We start from the raw sequence: 19,148 nt of genomic DNA, 5'->3' as shown, positions 1-19,148 counted from the left end.
ACGGAGAAGGTGTTCTAAGTTGTATACCTTGTACCCAATCCTTTTCTGGCGAATAAAATATGTTTAAAACTAAAACGAAGACAAAGACCCATCGCAGAGAAAGTATACCAAGTATACCGCGATACCAAGAAAACCTCAGACCTGTGTTTAGGAATCACTTTTCACGATACCAAGTACACATTAGGTTTATGAGTAGGAATCACTTTTCACGATACCAAGTACACATTAGGTTTGTGAGTAGGAATCACTTTTCACGATACCAAGTACACATTAGGTTTGTGAGTAGGAATCACTTTTCACGATACCAAGTACACATTAGGTTTATGAGTAGGAATCACTTTTCACGATACCAAGTACACATTAGGTTTGTGAGTAGGAATCACTTTTCACGATACCAAGTACACATTAGGTTTATGAGTAGGAATCACTTTTCACGATACCAAGTACACATTAGGTTTATGAGTAGGAATCACTTTTCACGATACCAAGTACACATTAGGTTTGTGAGTAGGAATCACTTTTCACGATACCAAGTACACATTAGGTTTGTGAGTAGGAATCACTTTTCACGATACCAAGTACACATTAGGTTTGTGAGTAGGAATCACTTTTCACGATACCAAGTACACATTAGGTTTGTGAGTAGGAATCACTTTTCACGATACCAAGTACACATTAGGTTTGTGAGTAGGAATCACTTTTCACGATACCAAGTACACATTAGGTTTATGAGTAGGAATCACTTTTCACGATACCAAGTACACATTAGGTTTGTGAGTAGGAATCACTTTTCACGACACCAAGTACACATTAGGTTTGTGAGTAGGAATCACTTTTCACGATACCAAGTACACATTAGGTTTGTGAGTAGGAATCACTTTTCACGATACCAAGTACACATTAGGTTTGTGAGTAGGAATCACTTTTCACGATACCAAGTACACATTAGGTTTGTGAGTAGGAATCACTTTTCACGATACCAAGTACACATTAGGTTTATGAGTAGGAATCACTTTTCACGATACCAAGTACACATTAGGTTTGTGAGTAGGAATCACTTTTCACGACACCAAGTACACATTAGGTTTGTGAGTAGGAATCACTTTTCACGATACCAAGTACACATTAGGTTTGTGAGTAGGAATCACTTTTCACGATACCAAGTACACATTAGGTTTGTGAGTAGGAATCACTTTTCACGATACCAAGTACACATTAGGTTTGTGAGTAGGAATCACTTTTCACGATACCAAGTACACATTAGGTTTATGAGTAGGAATCACTTTTCACGATACCAAGTACACATTAGGTTTGTGAGTAGGAATCACTTTTCACGACACCAAGTACACATTAGGTTTGTGAGTAGGAATCACTTTTCACGATACCAAGTACACATTAGGTTTGTGAGTAGGAATCACTTTTCACGATACCAAGTACACATTAGGTTTGTGAGTAGGAATCACTTTTCACGATACCAAGTACACATTAGGTTTGTGAGTAGGAATCACTTTTCACGATACCAAGTACACATTAGGTTTGTGAGTAGGAATCACTTTCCACGATACCAAGTACACATTAGGTTTGTGAGTAGGAATCACTTTTCACGATACCAAGTACACATTAGGTTTGTGAGTAGGAATTTAAAAGTGATGATGCGAGGTGTTAATTGAAAGGTGACGCATCCTGCTCTACTGGAGTCATTTGTGACAAACAAACGCAAAGGGAAATGAATCCTTCATGGACGATTTGTTTAAGTCTGATTTGTTTAAGGCGTCATTTTGATTATCAAAGCGTTAAATTGTCATGAAATGTCCTTTGCATTACCACAATAAATCTGAGACAAAGCCTTTCTACAACCCTGGTGTAACTAGATTCCTTACGTTCTTGTAAGTTAGAATTCTGCCACTCAGGCATAATATCATAAGACGTTTCAACATTCATTGAGCAATATGTATCTAATTCTGCAGAGTTTGGTGTACAGTTACACATGAATTTCATTCCTTGAAGAATGTGACAACACGCATCAACCACATGCTCGCTGGTGAAACATAACAGATTTTGTGTGTCCTAATGAACCAACACGTGTGGCCGTAACCTAATACCATCTGTATAGGATATGAGATAAAACAGTTATCTCCAACTTAGTAAACCAACCCGGAGATAATTCAAACGGACTAACGGTATTAAGCAAATGGTTAAAACTTGTTGTATGTCTCCACAAAGACGCCGGCTGCTGTTTATTATACAATAAAATGCTCTTTTACAATATAAATGAATTTTCTAAAAAATTATTTTTTTCTCGTGTTTACAAAATGAACGAGAAAGAAGTGGCAATTATTGCTCTAACTTCGTTGTCAGAGTATTCACTCTGAGCAGGGAGACTATAAGTTGCTGTAGGTTATTCCTGCCTTCACATACCGCTCTAAGATTCAAAGATCAACACTTACACACATCTGTGTATTGCAGATTTGCGTACACAACAAGAGCGTGTTGCTGTTTTAAGTAAACTGACCATAACGACGCACATTGAGAGAGTTTGTGTCTTAACTGTACCACACAAATGTTTGATATGACATTCTGAGTATCTACCCGTCGCTTGGGAATGGCATAAAATACGGTTGGAAAGAACATCCCGATGTATCCTCAAGTTTGTAACTGTCGCCAAACCCACAGCAAAGTTTGTGTACATTCTATCAACTGAAATAATGGTCAGAAAACTTGGTGTGTCCACTATTTTCTATATTAAATCTACATCTGTACCATTTGTCCTCAGCAATGCCTGTGGTGATCATGGGTACTGCTGCTGCAGTCGTGTAAAGTAGGGAATCTGGAATTGACTGACAGTGTAATTCTCAATATATATCGGACCTACCAAAACCTTTCCACCATTATTGTGATCTGACCATATCCCTTTAGGGAAGAAGATTCCTCTCGTGGTGGCTCCCTCACACACAACAGGAGCCACAAGGAGCCGGTTGCCCACAAGGAACTCATCCTGAACCTTATGAGCAGTTGCGTTTTGGGGATCCATCCACCAAACAGGTCTCATGATAGGCAGGCCTTTCTTGATGTCATCAGCAAGACTGTTTATGATAGGCACCACGTGAGTCTGATGGATATGACTCATATCCTTGGCTACCTGGACACACACACTACCGTAGGACCAGGGTGGGATGGAATATTTTACAGCTGGGAAGAAGGCCGACAGCTGCATCCATCTGATGTACAGGTCCATGCTTGGCATTCCGCCTGTGGCATGCTTACTTGCATCATACAGGTCGAAGCCATCTGAAAGAATATATGGATATCCCAAAAGTCCTAGTGTCAGTGCTCTGGCCAGCGTGTTGGTGAGACAGGTCCTGTCACCGGAAGTCGTGATGGAGGTCTTCACGCTGATTAGTTCTCCAACATGTTGTGACTGTGATGTCTGTTCCAAGATGACGTTCTGACTAATTGAGGTAACCATCTCTGTGTACAGCCGTCGGATTTTATTTGGTGTTAAATCTTTGGTTTCGAAGTGTGGTTTATACGGCATCCATGCTTTGGTACCATAGCTGAATCGGAAGGCACTGGTTTGGTAATTTGAGACTAGATTATTGACCTTTCCCGTAAACCAGGCCTTGGCTGCTGGGTTAGAAACATCCAAGACTCCCGCAAAGTCTTCTCCCAGGGTCGTGAGTCCGGGAACAACACCCCCGGCGTCCATTACGAATAACTCCTTCTCAACACCTTCTTTAAAATTAATAGAACTGAAGTGAAAGAAGGGAGTGATTTCAAGAGACATTCGGCACTTAGAGGCAGAAATAGAATCCAACATGGCTGTGATATTGGCGAATTTCTCTTTATCCAAATCAAGATCCCCAAGTGTCTTTTGCCAATTGCCATCAATTTCCAACGTGCTGCAATTCAAATCTTTCTCCGCTATTGCTGACGTCATTGCCATGACTTCTGTTTCAGAGACCTCACGATCAGAGTCACGTGCTTTGACGGAATAATGAGGATATGTGAGAACGTTGCCACTAGGGAGAGGAGGCCCTGTAGGGGAGAGGAAATATTTCCTCATAAAGGCGTGGGTTTCCACCATGTCGACACCATTGCAAACGGTATAGTTCAGATGTGGAAGCAGTGATTGAGTGTAACTGTAAAAGGGTTCTGTGTAGTTTGATATAAGACACACTTTCCCTGGGACTGTATCGTTCCATGATATATGAAGTGGGTCATTGGAGTCAACAACGATGGCTTCAGCTTGAGACGATAACCAGTAATATTCCAAAACGTTGCTCAACACACCATTTCCTTTCAGACGGTACACGTTTGGATCAAATGAAAACTTGCCTGTTATTGGTAGCATGTCATTCGTCATGTTCGACGATCCGTACCAAAATGCACTCCCTAGGTCAAAACAATCAAACGGAACATGGTTCTTGGTTCTGTACTCCCAGGAAATATTATAACACTGAATCAGTGATTCTTTGAAGTACCCAATCCTTAATATGGCGTTCTTCTTCCACTTGCATTCCTTTGCATTCGGGTCTCCCTTCTCGGAGATAGGACAGTGGAGGGGGAGCTGCCATTTTGGTAAGTCTCTTGCCAGGTGACCCGTGAGGTCGTCACCGGTCACTTGGTCCCTCAAGGTCAGAACACGACCTCGTGGATCAAAGAAGATCTTCTGGGTTGTTGCTAATTCTTCCACTTGTTTGTCGTGGAAGTACCACGCTGCACTAACGAACGACACTGTGATGACGAAGATGACAGCCACGAAGATGTGAACCCGGTAATGTAGGAGAAGCTCCTTCTTGGTCCGGTGCTCCTGCAACAAACCACGTGACATGTCATACATCAAAACAATCATAAAACATGAAACCAACCAAAAGCGCAAACCGTTTACTTGGGCCTTTTAACTCGGCGACGTCATACCAGCAAAACGTTGAAAACTATTTAGTAATGCACTGTTTAGTATGCGTTAAATATATGCCCTAAAGCATTGGAAATCGCTACGTTATTACCTCTGTCAATGTGCTTTCTAATTTATTTCTCGCATCATCATACAACGTTGCCTGGACTTTGTGCGAATAAATGATTTCAACCTATTGATACCCGTATCTTTAGGTCAAAGCTGAAACAATTTTCAAGAAAGATACAGTGTCTCAGAGTCAGGCTCCTAATCGCCAGCACACAAAGTCAACAAGCAGTCTTACCTACACAGCTAAGAGCGTGGGTTCGAATCCCGGATGGGAGTCAACCAAAACGTAGCAGAATCCGTACTTTACTGATAAAATATTCTCCCAAATAAAACCTTCGTTACATCTGACCACTTTCCAAATGGCAATGTGTATTCGTAGTCTCTGCACTGTCCTAAAACAAAGTCTGTTTTGACATTCCACGTCAGTCAGTCAAGACATAAGATAGCATGTGCACTTTGAAGAAACGTTTAACAGTAATAACAGCCAACAGTCCCTCTCCACGTTCCATCCCCGCACCAAAAATCCCGCATGTAGTTGGCATTACAAAACCCGAGCGTGCGGCTCAGTTTATCAGCCGAAACCAGTGTGGCAACACCGTCTGTTCACTATTTCTAACCAGTAATAATTAGTATCTTAAACGTGGCTAACGTTTGTTACACGTCACTTTTTGAAACAATCCATTTATGTGATGGCGGTGAACACCAGACAAGGGCTGGACGCGGGGTGCTTAACTAATTCAGCAGGGCATATAATGGACATGACGTAGCTGACCCACACTCGTCAAGTCGTTTCCATTAATAAACTCACTTAAGAGAACAAATTTCCAATTAAACAATTATCCACACTCCAATTATTTTCACATATTTGTGCCAAAGGCTACTAGAACACATGTTACACGTAAAGGACAAGGTATGATAAGGGTGGTTTTTGGCCCACTAACAGAATTGGCTGAAAACATGTTATTTGTTTAGAGACAAGTCAGCTTTGCATAAAAATGCTATATTTTATATGTTCTGAGGTGTAATTTTACTGCAGAGGGGCCCAAAATGGGTTTTATCAGTTCCCATGAAAAATAACAAGAAATTTGAAATATCAGTCTGCCATAATGGCTTATTTACAACTGTTGTTTTATTTACATACAAATTACAGCAGTTTTACGACAGGTAGTCATGCTGAAAAACATGTCAATGTCAATCATAATATTTTAACCCCAAGGGGCCCAATTAGGGTTGCAAAACAGTTACTTGCCAATTGTGTCCCCAAAACTCAGTCATTATTCACAGCATTCTTTGCAAATGTAATCCATGGGTCCATTGTACAACATGTAAGCATGATAACAATCATGTTGTACTAAGAATCACAGGGGCCTGTTTTGGGTGAAGCTTCATTTTGGGCACAGCTTGATTCTAACTAGTGAGTGTTGCAAGTCAGCATTTACAACCAGTTTTAGCAAATATACAGTTAACATCTCAATCATCATATGTTATTACAATAGCAAACCATGTTGCACTAAAAATTACAGGTCTTGACCTCAATGGGGCCCATTTCGGGTGAAATGTCATTGTCAGCGCAGGTTCATATTAACACCATGCACATGTTAAAGTCACAGAGTAATTATTCACAACTTATCCACTTTAAAGATATAAAACATCCACTATTACTCTTCATTCACACAGTCATCAATCTCAGTATCTGATTCACTCTCAAGAACTGCAGTATTCAAAAGTGTATAAGCCTAAAGTAGATCAAAATGTATAAAATATGAATTTAAAATATTGGGAACAAAGGCAACTAGACCGACTTGAAAGGGTGAATGGTCAGTGTCTTAAGAAAAGATTTACATGATGTTAATTAAAGCTTGTTTCACCAGTGTTGTAACATAGATTACAATATTTGGATTTCATGTGAAACAGTTTAGTTAAACATTGTAGACTTGATAAACAAACTTTGAAAAAAAAGAAAGAAAAGTTACATGGACTTGAACCTGCATGTCTGATAACAAAAAAACACCAACAGTCCACTATTGCAACCATTAGGCTACATATTCCTTTGCCTCCCAGTGTGAATTTAAGCTTATATATTACACTTTACAACTATGTATGACTTGACGTCTGCTTGTGTTCATCATCTGCTAGACCTTGATACAATGTTCTTATTCTAGCTAAAACATCCTATTCATACAGTTAAGTGTAGTCATTTTGTAAATGAAATCTAACATGTCATTGGAAGCATCAAGCTACATAAGTTCTTGGAAAATGCATGTTTTTACAAGGCAATCCCGTTGAATGACAGTGTTATTTTGACAGTGACAGGTAACTCAAAGGTGTTTGATACACAGATGATAGAAAAACTTGATCAAATTCTTACATAATAACAAAGATTCTCACCTTTACAGTGCTGCTTGATCATATTTTGAAAATCTTCAGACATCTTCTTACTTTTCTAGCAGAGACCAACAACCAAACACCAATGTTTACCTCTCATAAATCAGCCTTGTGAGTGCCTTATGATATTGAAAATTTTAATAGTGATGTTTGATATGTGTATTTTAGAGCACAAAACCATTCAAAATATAATGTATCATGGCACAGATGTGTAAATGTGATGGATTGTTTTTAAAGATGTTAGTTTATGTCAATGTTTATTTTTTGAGATGTTGTATGGGGCAATTTCATAAACCGAAAAAATGTACTTTTTTAAAGATTTTGATGTGAGCAAAAGCGTGACCCAACACAATTTTTTAGGTGTGCATTCTAAGTTACTCTCTTCATATGTGGTGAAAAAATTGGGATGGGTCACGCTTTTGCTCACACTTTTCTATCACTCTGAAAATCAGAAAATGTAGGTTTCTAGAAGATATTGTAAAATATGTTAACTTTGAGGTCTTCAAAGAAGAAAACTAACAACTCTAGAAACATAAAAATGCAATTGGAGGTAACTTCAACAATTATTTTAGCTCCTTTTATGCTAAAATTATCGTGTTGTAAAATTTTGATAATCATGACATGTTGTGGGCCAATAAGGGCCTCTATCATACCTTGTCCTTTGCCAAGGAAGAGTCGCATTGTAATAATGACCTTGTCGATGCAGTCACGTGACCTAATGGACACATAAGTATGGTGTTTTTACCGTCGTAACAATTGAAAACGATTTGCCTTTCTCGTTATGTCTGCAGAACATGTAGTCACCGACAACCAGCCTCCAGTGATGCCTGCAGACACACTAACAAGCAACAGGCGGCATTGGCAATGTTCGACACGAAAACACCCTTGTCTTGTGAGGATGTTCACCAGGGTCCCTGTCAAGGTTCATAGGGTGGGGATATTATTCAAGCAAAGCCTCTATGGGAAAACACGTATATGGTATTTAGACTATGTCTTTTGTAAGAAATGCAGGTGTTATAATCGATTGTTAACCGTGAGGGCCGGTTTCAGATCAATGTCAATCCCTCGAGGCATATACTTACGTGTGAACCGATCTGTAAGTCTCAAAGTGATTAGGATACAATAACACGTGGTTTCTATCAATGCTTCATACACATGTAATGAGGGTGTACACATGTCATAAGGGTGGATACATGTCATAAGGGTGGAAGTTATAATTTCACCTGACCACCGCTCTATTCATTTACGAACATTTCAAAATGAAGCCTAGGTGTCTTGATAAATACTCATTACTTCTTTTGAGGTGTTATGGGCGGTAGACTTGACGCATTTATAGGAGTACAAACAGATGTCACTGCAACTCTCTTTCCAACACTGTCAGCATACTATCTATTCTGAGCTGTTTTAGTTGAGCAATTGCGAAGCCGTTGCATTCTTTTATGACGGGTGACTGGTGGAGCAGGGTATGTCCGCCCTCAAGATATATATACATGTAGATGAAATCGCATTGTGAATTGTACACTGAGAGAACATTCTAAAAACTTAACGCTTTTGGTCACTGTTACTTATTTGAATAAATCTATACTCAAACTACAAAGAAAAAATCACCACAGATGAATTGCTAAATGGTTACATAAAATGTGAATAAGTCAAGGACGTATAACAAAAGCAGATAACACATACGACTAGGAAATGCCACTCAGTGAGAATGATCGAGGGGTGGGGGGTGTGGGGGGGGGGGGGGGGTGGGGTTGGTTGAGGGGTTGGAAATAGGGTTGGGGCTGAAGTTGAGGAACAGTTTTGATGGAGTGAAAAAACACACACTGAATCAAAGCAGGGCACGGCGAGTAACTTACCTCGTCAGAAACCGTTGAGGCCATTGAGAAACCACGAACTAGTAATCAGACTCCAAAATTCTCAGTGACATCGACACCAACACACATACACCAACACATCTACATCAACCCGACTACAACGACAAAACAGCAGAAGGGCTACAGCGGGTCGTGCGTCACCTTGCACTCAAGAGGACATAACCAACACCTTGGGGCGGTGATACGCATTCTCCTTATCACGTGAACACAACGATCCGTGTGGCCTGGGGCAGACTTTCCTTCAAACATATCACATCATATGAGTCCTGATCAGTCTCATAGATACAAAGATATTGTTTTGTTGACATCGTAGCCATCGGCTATGGAAAGTCAGAATATGGAAACGTGTTTGCACACGGAAAGGTGATTGTTTTACGTATGACATTTACGTGAATTAATGAGAGAGATGGCTATTATGACGCTTTCGGCAACATTCCAATGATTTCACAACTTTACACATATGCAGAATCGAACTCGGGCCTTTAGTGTGACGGGCGAACGCTTTAACAAGGCTACCAGACCGACCATCCCAATAATTTAAAGCCGTACATAACAAACCCGTACACGTTCTGACAATGGTACTGAGCTTGTGACTGATATTTTATGGCGTAGTGAGTGCGTCGGTACAGGCGCGTGGTGCAAACAATTCTATAAACGGTAAAACAATTTCATGACTAAAACAAGTTCCGGAATCAATAAACTAAGATCCACTGTGCCAAAAAGACACACTGTGAACCGGATATGGAACGAGACCTTTGTAGCTGGTTTGGAGAGAAAGAACATGAAGTGGAGACCATCTGTCCCCGGAATACCTACAAGTCCGTTAATGATTTAAGGCCAAATGTTATAATAATTTGACATTTAAACGAGTCATCGTTAGAGACGAAATGCAAGACCCATCTTTCACGACTCATTTCTGTTCGGATAACCAGTTGGACGACTCTTTATAATTGTGTAGTGATCTGTACATGGGGAAGCACGTATGTACATCGCTATCTTGTCTCAGTATAAAATATATTCGACACTCCTTTGATCAATACTGGTTACCGATAGCGGAAGATCTCACAATACGCAATTCATCGCCCTAGTAACCTATACCAGTGTTACGAACGCTGAAGGTCTTCATGTTTGAACCAGAAACAATAAAAAAGATTGAATTGATTGATTAATGGAAGTGTTAGTGCATGTTTGTTTGGTTTACGCTGTAACCAACAATGGTCCAGTTCTGAACCAGCTGTCTGTAAAACGAGACTGGGCTATACAATCCAGTGACTATCGTGAGCTATTATCCCCTCTTCTACCAACATCAACAGAGGGAGGGAGTACATTTAATTGGATTTTCATGCAACAGAAGACTGAAATCAAATCATATCTGCTTAAGCAGCATTCGTTCCGGTAACAGTCTGACAAAAGGACATCTGCGAATGGCAGTTTTGTATCAAACTGTAAGTTCAGTGACAACTTGGGTATTAAATTAATTTGAAACAACATGAATAATCTACACATTGAACGCAAAAAGCAAGTCTGACGAAAGTACGTATAGTGATATTCACAGATAGCTGAGATACCCATCAGCAATTGTGATGGGTATCGCTGAAACCCATCGGTAAAACTGCTTTAAACTGAAAATAAACATATGATAAAATCAAGTGAGGAGTCTAGTTTATTTTGTCCCCCAGGTTAAATGGCTGGCTACCTGTGCAGGCGCGGCACGGAAAACTGATGATAGGGGAAATCCAATGGGGAGGGGACGGCAAGTGCAAAATGTCTTAATTAGAGAATCGGATTTAGTTCCTTGGTTTGTTGTCAACAGTATGACAATCAATCTGCGCTGTTGGGATACGATAACACGTGAACAAGAAGACGTTACTCCAACCCTTCTTTAAAATGGGCCACATTTAGTCCTATAAAATACTCTATTGACAATTTGCCTTGAGGCTTGACGAGAAAATCACACATGCTTTTCAAGCACTATACATACTTTTACTATTTGCCTTACCCATCCCTCTGTTGTTATAAGTTAATACACACCGCCAGAGTCTGGTATCAGTCGTACTGCTAGTTAAATGACGAAGCCTTAATTGACCTGGTGGTTGGATAACGCTTGATTGGTATGGTGGTTGGATGACGCTGCCTTGATTGGCCTGGTGGTTGGATGACGCTGCCTTGATCGGCCTGGTGGTTGGATGACGCTGCCTTGATTGGCCTGGTGGTTGGATGACGCTGCCTTGATCGGCCTAGTGGTTGGATGACGCAGCCTTGATTGGCCTGATGGTTCGATGACGTAGCCTTGATTGGCCTGGTGGTTGGATGACGCAGTCTTGATCGGCCTGGTGGTTGGATGACGTAGCCTTGATTGGCCTGGTGGTTGGATGACGTAGCCTTGATTGGCCTGATGGTTGGATGACGCTGCCTTGATTGGCCTGATGGTTGGATAACGCTGCCTTGATTGGCCTGATGGTTGGATAACGCTGCCTTGATTGGCCTGGTGGTTGGATGACGTAGCCTTGATTGGCCTGATGGTTGGATGACGCTGCCTTGATTGGCCTGGTGGTTGGATGACGCAGCCTAGATTGGCCTGATGGTTGGATGACGCTGCCTCGATTGGCCTGGTGTTTGGATGACGTAGCCTTGATTGGCCTGATGGTTGGATGACGCTGCCTTGATTGGCCTGATGGTTGGATGACGTAGCCTTGATTGGCCTGATGGTTGGATAACGCTGCCTTGATTGGCCTGGTGGTTGGATGACGTAGCCTTGATTGGCCTGATGGTTGGATGACGCTGCCTTGATTGGCCTGGTGGTTGGATGACGCAGCCTAGATTGGCCTGATGGTTGGATGACGTAGCCTTGATTGGCCTGGTGTTTGGATGACGTAGCCTTGATTGGCCCGGTGGTTGGATGACGCTGCCTTGATTGGCCTGATGGTTGGATGATGCAGCCTTGATTGGCCTGATGGTTGGATGACGCAGTCTTGATTGGACTGATAGTTGGATGACGTAGCCTTGATTGGCGTGGTGGTTGGATGACGCTTGGTTGGCGTGGTGGTTGGTTGACGCTGCAACCATCTATGTGGCAGTTTTGACGAGTCAATACAATGCAGTGATTGACATCATGGCCATCAGGAAGATACGGCCTGGTTGTTGGATAACGCAGCCTTGATTGACCTGGTGGTTGGATAACGCTTGATTTGCCTGGTGGTTGGATAAGAGATACGAACAGTATTTCCGTTGTGTCAATGTGAGTCAGATTGATATAGGAAGAGGGTCACGAAATGCCCAAGGACACCATCTGTTCTGTTGAACCAGCAAGCACAGACAAACCTAAACTTAATCAACGCGAACCTGGGATTCAAACCCACGACGTCTGGCATGCCGGTGGGACGTGACCATGCACGTCTGGACAACCACGCTGCCGACTTCCAGCTAAATTACTAGCACTCTTCATGGCGAGAAACAGGTCTGGATCAGAAGGAGTGAAACTGAGAATGCTGTCAGGACGTTCTCCAGTCTGTCTGGTATACGTGGCACTCTTGTGTTGTCTAAATACAGTCTGTTAAATATAACCACAGGGACTGATTATGCCAAATAAGGTAATGCTCTCTTAACGCAGCTATATTTAGTAGCCAGTAGCTGAAATAATTCAATGTCTAGTATTACTGCGATCTACGTAGAGTAACCTTGATCTTCGATTTTAGTTAACTGCGCGACAGACAAGTATCAAGGTTAAACAGTGGGGGTGTCGTTAAATGCCTTGTCTACGTATATGTCATCTGTAACAGCAGTCATATATTCATGATATATTGTCAGAGACTATATATATATTCAATGGAATATGAAGACGTTATGAAGAGGATCATTCACAACATCTTCGTCCGTTTCGTTCACTGGGATTAATACACTCCTGAGCGTTTTAAGGTGAATTGTCTGGATTATTCTGTGTAGAACATTATGTCGTGTAACCAATCTTATCCCAACTTTTCCGGGGCGAGAAATCAACGTAATGGCTACAATCAGTTGAGGCAGAACCCATTTTAGAGGGGTTTTATAAAATAATGTTGAGTACACGTTGACGACGGAACACGCGCTCACGGGGCACATTATCGGGTATTGACGTCCCCGAGTAAACGGCTACAAGGACAATGGTGATGTGCGTGTGCGCGTGAGTGTGCGTGCGCGTGTCTGCCTGCATGTATGTACGCTTTCGTCCTTCAGTACCTAATAGAGTCCGCGAGAAACTTTCCATTCGATCAAATACACCAGTCACGTCGCCATAAGTCGTCACCTGTCGATGTTCTGCATTACAGCCATGCTATGGATGAGATCATCTACCACTACCAGTAATATGTTCCTACAAAGTAATATTCAGTGCATTCTCCAGACAGATATCTCCAAGTCCAGGGCTGTCGAACACAACATGTTGGAGGCTTGGAGAAACACACCCAGCAGTAGAACAGCTGTTGACATCAGAATTATAGATATGTCGACTATTATGTCGAGTTTAAGGTGTTCGAGTTCGTAGTGTTGATGAATTCGAGTTTACATCACATCGGCATTTCAGTCACATAGCGCCGAAATTAAGTCTGATTTCACACACATTTTAAGCACTAAGTACAAATGAGTTTATTATATATATTATTACACCGTTATTAAAACGTGTTATTCAATAAAATAAACAAATTCAAATGAGGCAATCCGTTGTAAAAAAAACTAGATCCATAATACTGGATATTCTTCAATTTTTCCTGAACGACTCAATTTTTCATTTTCGGATTTGTACATGTATATTTGCCTTCTAAAGAGCCAGAAAAAACGCGCCTCCCGCGTTATAAAGGGGCGTGGCGCTGACTGGTCCTCGGTAATGTTCAACCGGTTTTCGATCACCATAATTTTTTATAATGTGCACGGCACAGAGAAGAGATCACTTTTGCAATGTGTAAGTTTTGTGGTGAACGGAGATTGAAGGTACTGAGGAAACTGTGTGGACTGAGGGGCGGGAGGGGAAGGGGAGGGGCAATGGTATGAGGGTAACTGCGAAGCTAAAGTGTACAATACGTGGATGGTTTCTCTCAGGTGTCACCAGTGATCATAGTGAAATGGCTGAGAGACTGTCAAAGATGCGGGCGACATTACTCTCACTCACTCACTCACTCCACGGTACTTACCAGAGTCTGGTACATACCACGGAAGGTATTCTTCCAAGCGTTCGGGTTTGGAAATTCGAAAGTAGCATAATTTCCCGGACAGCTGTAGGACCTTGCATATCGAGCATGCTTGTATTTAACAGTTTTGTGACGGGCCGACATTATTCAAGATGTAAACAGCGTAGGACGGCAAAACTCCAACAAGAACCTGAAACGTCGCTTCACCAGAGTTTCCTGGTGGCTGTACAAGGTAGCAGATAAAACCGGGTACTCATAGTGGCGTATTCACTGAAATCTGTCCGGTAGATTCAACACAAAAGTTTGCACCTCCTACACAAAATAGCTGTCTTGAACATGTATCACCACAACAGGTTGATCTCAGTCACGTGACCTCAGCATATCCGCACATATACAGTTTGGGTCACAAGTGAGGAAGCTGTAAGAGTGAAGTGTGTATCTTATCAAACAAATCCAATAAATATGTCACTTATTTATCGGCAGATTTGACATCAAGTGACATAATTCCATCACCGAGCCGTTTGCTATACGTCATTAAACGTTCAGCAAACACCACGTGACCCGTGTAACAGCACACTCAACCATCAGCCGAGTATGCTCCGCACGATTTGCATTGTGACTTTGAATTAATTTAAATAACAATCTAACACAAATAATTAAATCTACTCCCGCTTATGAGCAAAGTAATCACCTGATGTATACAGCGTGAGGTGTTATATTAAGCAGTTTTAAGCCGTATAATAGTGTACAATAATGTTTTCCAGCTATGTTCCAGGTTACAACTAATTCAAAGGTATACAGTGGGAATCAGTGTGCCAGCCATATTAATTATACATTGTTACTTGAGTATGCTTGTTTGTCAAACAATGCAATGACATAGTACAATGCCTGGATCAACAAAGATCAACACCGCTTAAACGATTACAAATGAATGTTTTAAATTTCGGTGAAGGATTAAAATTTGTTTAAAACAAATAGGTTTAATAGCGAGAGGTTGAAGGGCATCGGTCAACAATTCATCTTTAGATGGCATTAATATGCTCAGGAAATATTTATTTATCTACTGAATCAATTAAGTTCATTTTGTTAAAATCATTCAGTTGAAATAATCGAGTTTTCTCAAAGCCTGGGTGTGTCGACACTACCAAGATTTCTGTAACCTGTTTGACGTCACTGTGAATATTGGCTTTGATTTATTCTAACAATACGAATGTTCCCGGTAAAGAGTTACTGTACACGTAATCATAATCAGTAGATAATTCAAAGTCACCTTTCACGCTAACAAGCAAGTGCACCCAGTGAACAACGATCACAACATTCTATCACGTTTCTCTAATTACAATAAACGAGACATGATATGTTGTACAGTTGAAGGTCTGCACAGTGACGGTGTGTTAGTGAGTGAGCAATATTCAAGCAACATCACGGCAGGAATGGGCTTCACGTACTGTGTCCGTGTGGGGAATCAAACCTGTGAGAGGAGCTGATGGAACATTTACGTTTGCAAAGTACGATGCCGTACCGCACCGCACCGCACCGCCCTCCCCCACACATCACCGCGCCATGCCACGCTGTAGTACAATTCCGCACCGCTCCGCACCGCTCCGCACCGCTCCGCACACGCCGGCAGTACAACAGACCTGAGACACCACGAGCAATGTGGTGTGTTCGAGGCTTTATAATGAAGGACTATACAATGCACAGGTGCCCAGCGTGACATCGTGTCACTAGAGCTCACACTGGACACAGTGTGGTCAATGCCTGTGTGTAGTCAGTCCGGACAGAACGTGTCGAGTGCCGTCAGAGGAGGATGTCACGGCGGTACTTGCAGCTGTGTGTTTGATGTGCGAAGAACAGAGGAAAGAAGTGACGAAGTGGGCGGAGGGATATTTACGAGAGGACAAAGAGAGGACAGGCTCTGTAGATAAGAATGAACAGTAGTCGAGGAGTAAAAGACAAATATAGTGCTGAAAGGGATAAGATACGTGATAGAGAGAAAGAGGTAGATGTATGCACATAGACAGTTATAAATACCCGAGTTATAACAAGTATATAACCAACCATTGACTGGTGTAACTTAGCTACGCCCCATGCCTTCCAGGTACAATGAATCCCCTTCACCAAGTCACCGATCTCGACCACCGGACCCGTTTAAACATGTGCATACGTGTGTATGCACGTGCGTGCGCACGTGTGTGCACGTGCGTGTGTATATTCAGGTGTTAGTTGGTAGTATAAGTGGATAGAAATGGTAGGATAATTGGATATTAGTTCTATGCTGGGGTACGTTCACGTGTTTATAAATACACGTGCAAAAAGGTGTAACCTGGACAAACGAAGTGTCGGCTTTATGTCAGTGTGAAGTCAGACGTTTACTATCTTAATCGAGCAGATCCTGGCTGGAATAAAGGACATAACATACAATAGCACGTTGCACTCGCTTGGACCAAATGTCGTAAAAGGTCTACTGTCGCTGACAACAAGAGTCATCAGAAGATGACATATCCCCCGGCCCCCAACATATTTGATCTGACAAATCATCTGAAGGTTAATTGATATGTTTTGAATCGTTTCCATGGAAATCATGAAAAATATAAATATCATATTTCTGTACACAGCACCATTTCAAGATCTGTCTCATATATCTGCCAAGATCTGTTGAAAGATATCAAATGGTTTTCGAGTTGTGCTCCGGAAACGAAGCCAATCCCTCCCTTTTGAGACCGAATTGTTTCCATGGAAACATGGAAAAATAGAAATGCCAAAACTTTGTAAATGGCAAAAGGCACCACTTTGTGGTCTGCCTCACATATCTACTGAAAGTTTTCGAGTGGTGCTCCAGAAACGAAGCCCATCCCTCCATTTTGAGATTAAGTCAGAATCGTTTCTGTCGAAACTGGGAAAATGATAAATCACAAAAACCTGTAAATAGCAAATGGCACCACTTTGGGGTCTGCCTCACATATCTACTGAAAGTTTTCGAGTGGTGCTCCAGAAACGAAGCCCATCCCTCCATTTTGAGATTAAGTCAGAATCGTTTCTGTCGAAACTGGGAAAATGATAAATCACAAAAACCTGTAAATAGCAAATGGCACCACTTTGGGGTCTGCCACACATGTCTACAAAGTATTACTGACCGATATTAAGACGTATTTGAGTTCTGCTCCGGAAACGAAACATGTCTCTCACTTTTAAGACTAAGTCAAAAACATTTCCATGGAAACCGAGAAAATAATATATCACTAAAACCTGTAGGTACCAAAACCCACCACCTTAGGTTCTGACTGATATATCTACCACGTTTTGCAGAAAAACATTGAACGGATTTTTAGTTCTGCTCATCCCACCCCACCATTAGACTAACACCAAAATGTTCCATGAAAAAACAAAAATAAAAATAAAAATGCAAAAAAAATGTGTAAATAGCAAAAGAAACAACCATAGGTTCAGATTATTATATCTAATAAGTATCAATTTTGGTCTAAAAATATTGAACGGTTTTTGAGCTATGCTCCGTAAAACAAAATGATTACGGACGGGCGGGCGAACGGACGGACAGACAAACGAGGCGTCGACTATATTCTCCCACCCCCATCACCACCCCCGAATTACATGCCGGGGGATAACAATGAATAGTACTATTCACATTGCCCCTGTCTAAACTTAGAGACCATTTAAAAGTTGGTACTAACGGGCAGTCGTAAACTGATACATGCACTGACACAACTAAAGTTCACTGTCGTGATTACATCGTACCATGTTCAATGCGGAGTCTATAAAAAGACGACCTACTTATTCTATGCGTGTTTAGAAAATATACACTGTTTTCGGAGTGGTACTTGGTTGTACGGTGCATAAAGTGCATGGAGAAAACACTTGAAACGATGGCTAAAGTGAAATTTTAATAACACCAAAATTATCCATAAAAACCACAAAACTCATTCCACATCGACAAGATGTGCCAGGAGCTCACGAGGACAATTTCCAGTGTATCAGGGGCGGTGTGATAGCCTGGTGGTTTAAGCGTTTACTCGTCACGATGACGACCGATGTTCGATTCCTCACATGGATACGATGCGTGAAACTCATCTCTGATGTCCCCGCCGTCGTATTGTATGATTTCACGTAGCTTTTAGCAATATCACGACGGGAGACACCAGAGATGGGTTTCACACATTGTACCCTTGTGGGGAACAGACCCCAGGTCTTAGGCAGGACGAGCGAACTCCATAACCACCAGGCCACTCTATCAGACCTTTAAACTAATAAATAAGTCCTTTCCTCCAAATCTACCAACCACAGGAACAGGATCGCGTTACTCACTCCTCCACTGGAGAGGTGGTTTCCCTTTAATAGTACTTCATCAATCATACTGATATAAACAACACTTACTCTCGCTGTATGTAACCCTCTACATTCTGCTTACAATCCCTCCATAATCTGAAACTCGAAATAAAACCACGAAGGGCCTTATACCAACCCAAGTACACTATCTGTACGTGTGTTGCTAACAAGTGTTATTTATCACAGTGAAAGATATATTGATGTGTTGATAAACTGATATATTGATATATTGATAGCGCCCTTATCACCCCAGACTGGGATCCATGGAAATATATGTGCCTGTCTGTCTAAAGGGAATCCACGAGGCATTTTCTATTCAATTAAATTAATGCACCGGTGACGTCGCTGAGAGAGATATATATAGATAGATAGACAGATAGATAGATAGATAGAGAGAGAGAGAGAGAGAGAGAGAGGAGAGTA

The 19,148-nt window shown here is 41.5% G+C and overlaps 1 protein-coding gene across 2 annotated transcripts in view; it reads right to left on the bottom strand.

Annotated features, from left to right (window-relative positions):
- Positions 1–2,205: 2,205 nt before the first annotated feature.
- Positions 2,206–19,148, bottom strand: part of LOC137297123 (myogenesis-regulating glycosidase-like) — a 100,720-nt gene continuing 83,777 nt past the window's right edge. For both annotated transcript variants that reach the window (XM_067829120.1, XM_067829121.1), the window contains one exon: positions 2,206–4,810. In XM_067829120.1, coding sequence (XP_067685221.1) covers positions 2,789–4,810 — 2,022 coding nt within the window. In that variant the 3' untranslated portion in view covers positions 2,206–2,788. The remainder of the gene's footprint in view (positions 4,811–19,148) is intronic.

Source organism: Haliotis asinina, chromosome 9 (assembly GCF_037392515.1).
Source record: "Haliotis asinina isolate JCU_RB_2024 chromosome 9, JCU_Hal_asi_v2, whole genome shotgun sequence".
Taxonomy (NCBI): domain Eukaryota; kingdom Metazoa; phylum Mollusca; class Gastropoda; order Lepetellida; family Haliotidae; genus Haliotis; species Haliotis asinina.
Note: the sequence above shows the minus strand (reverse complement) of the source record. Positions and strands in the feature narration are given on the sequence as shown.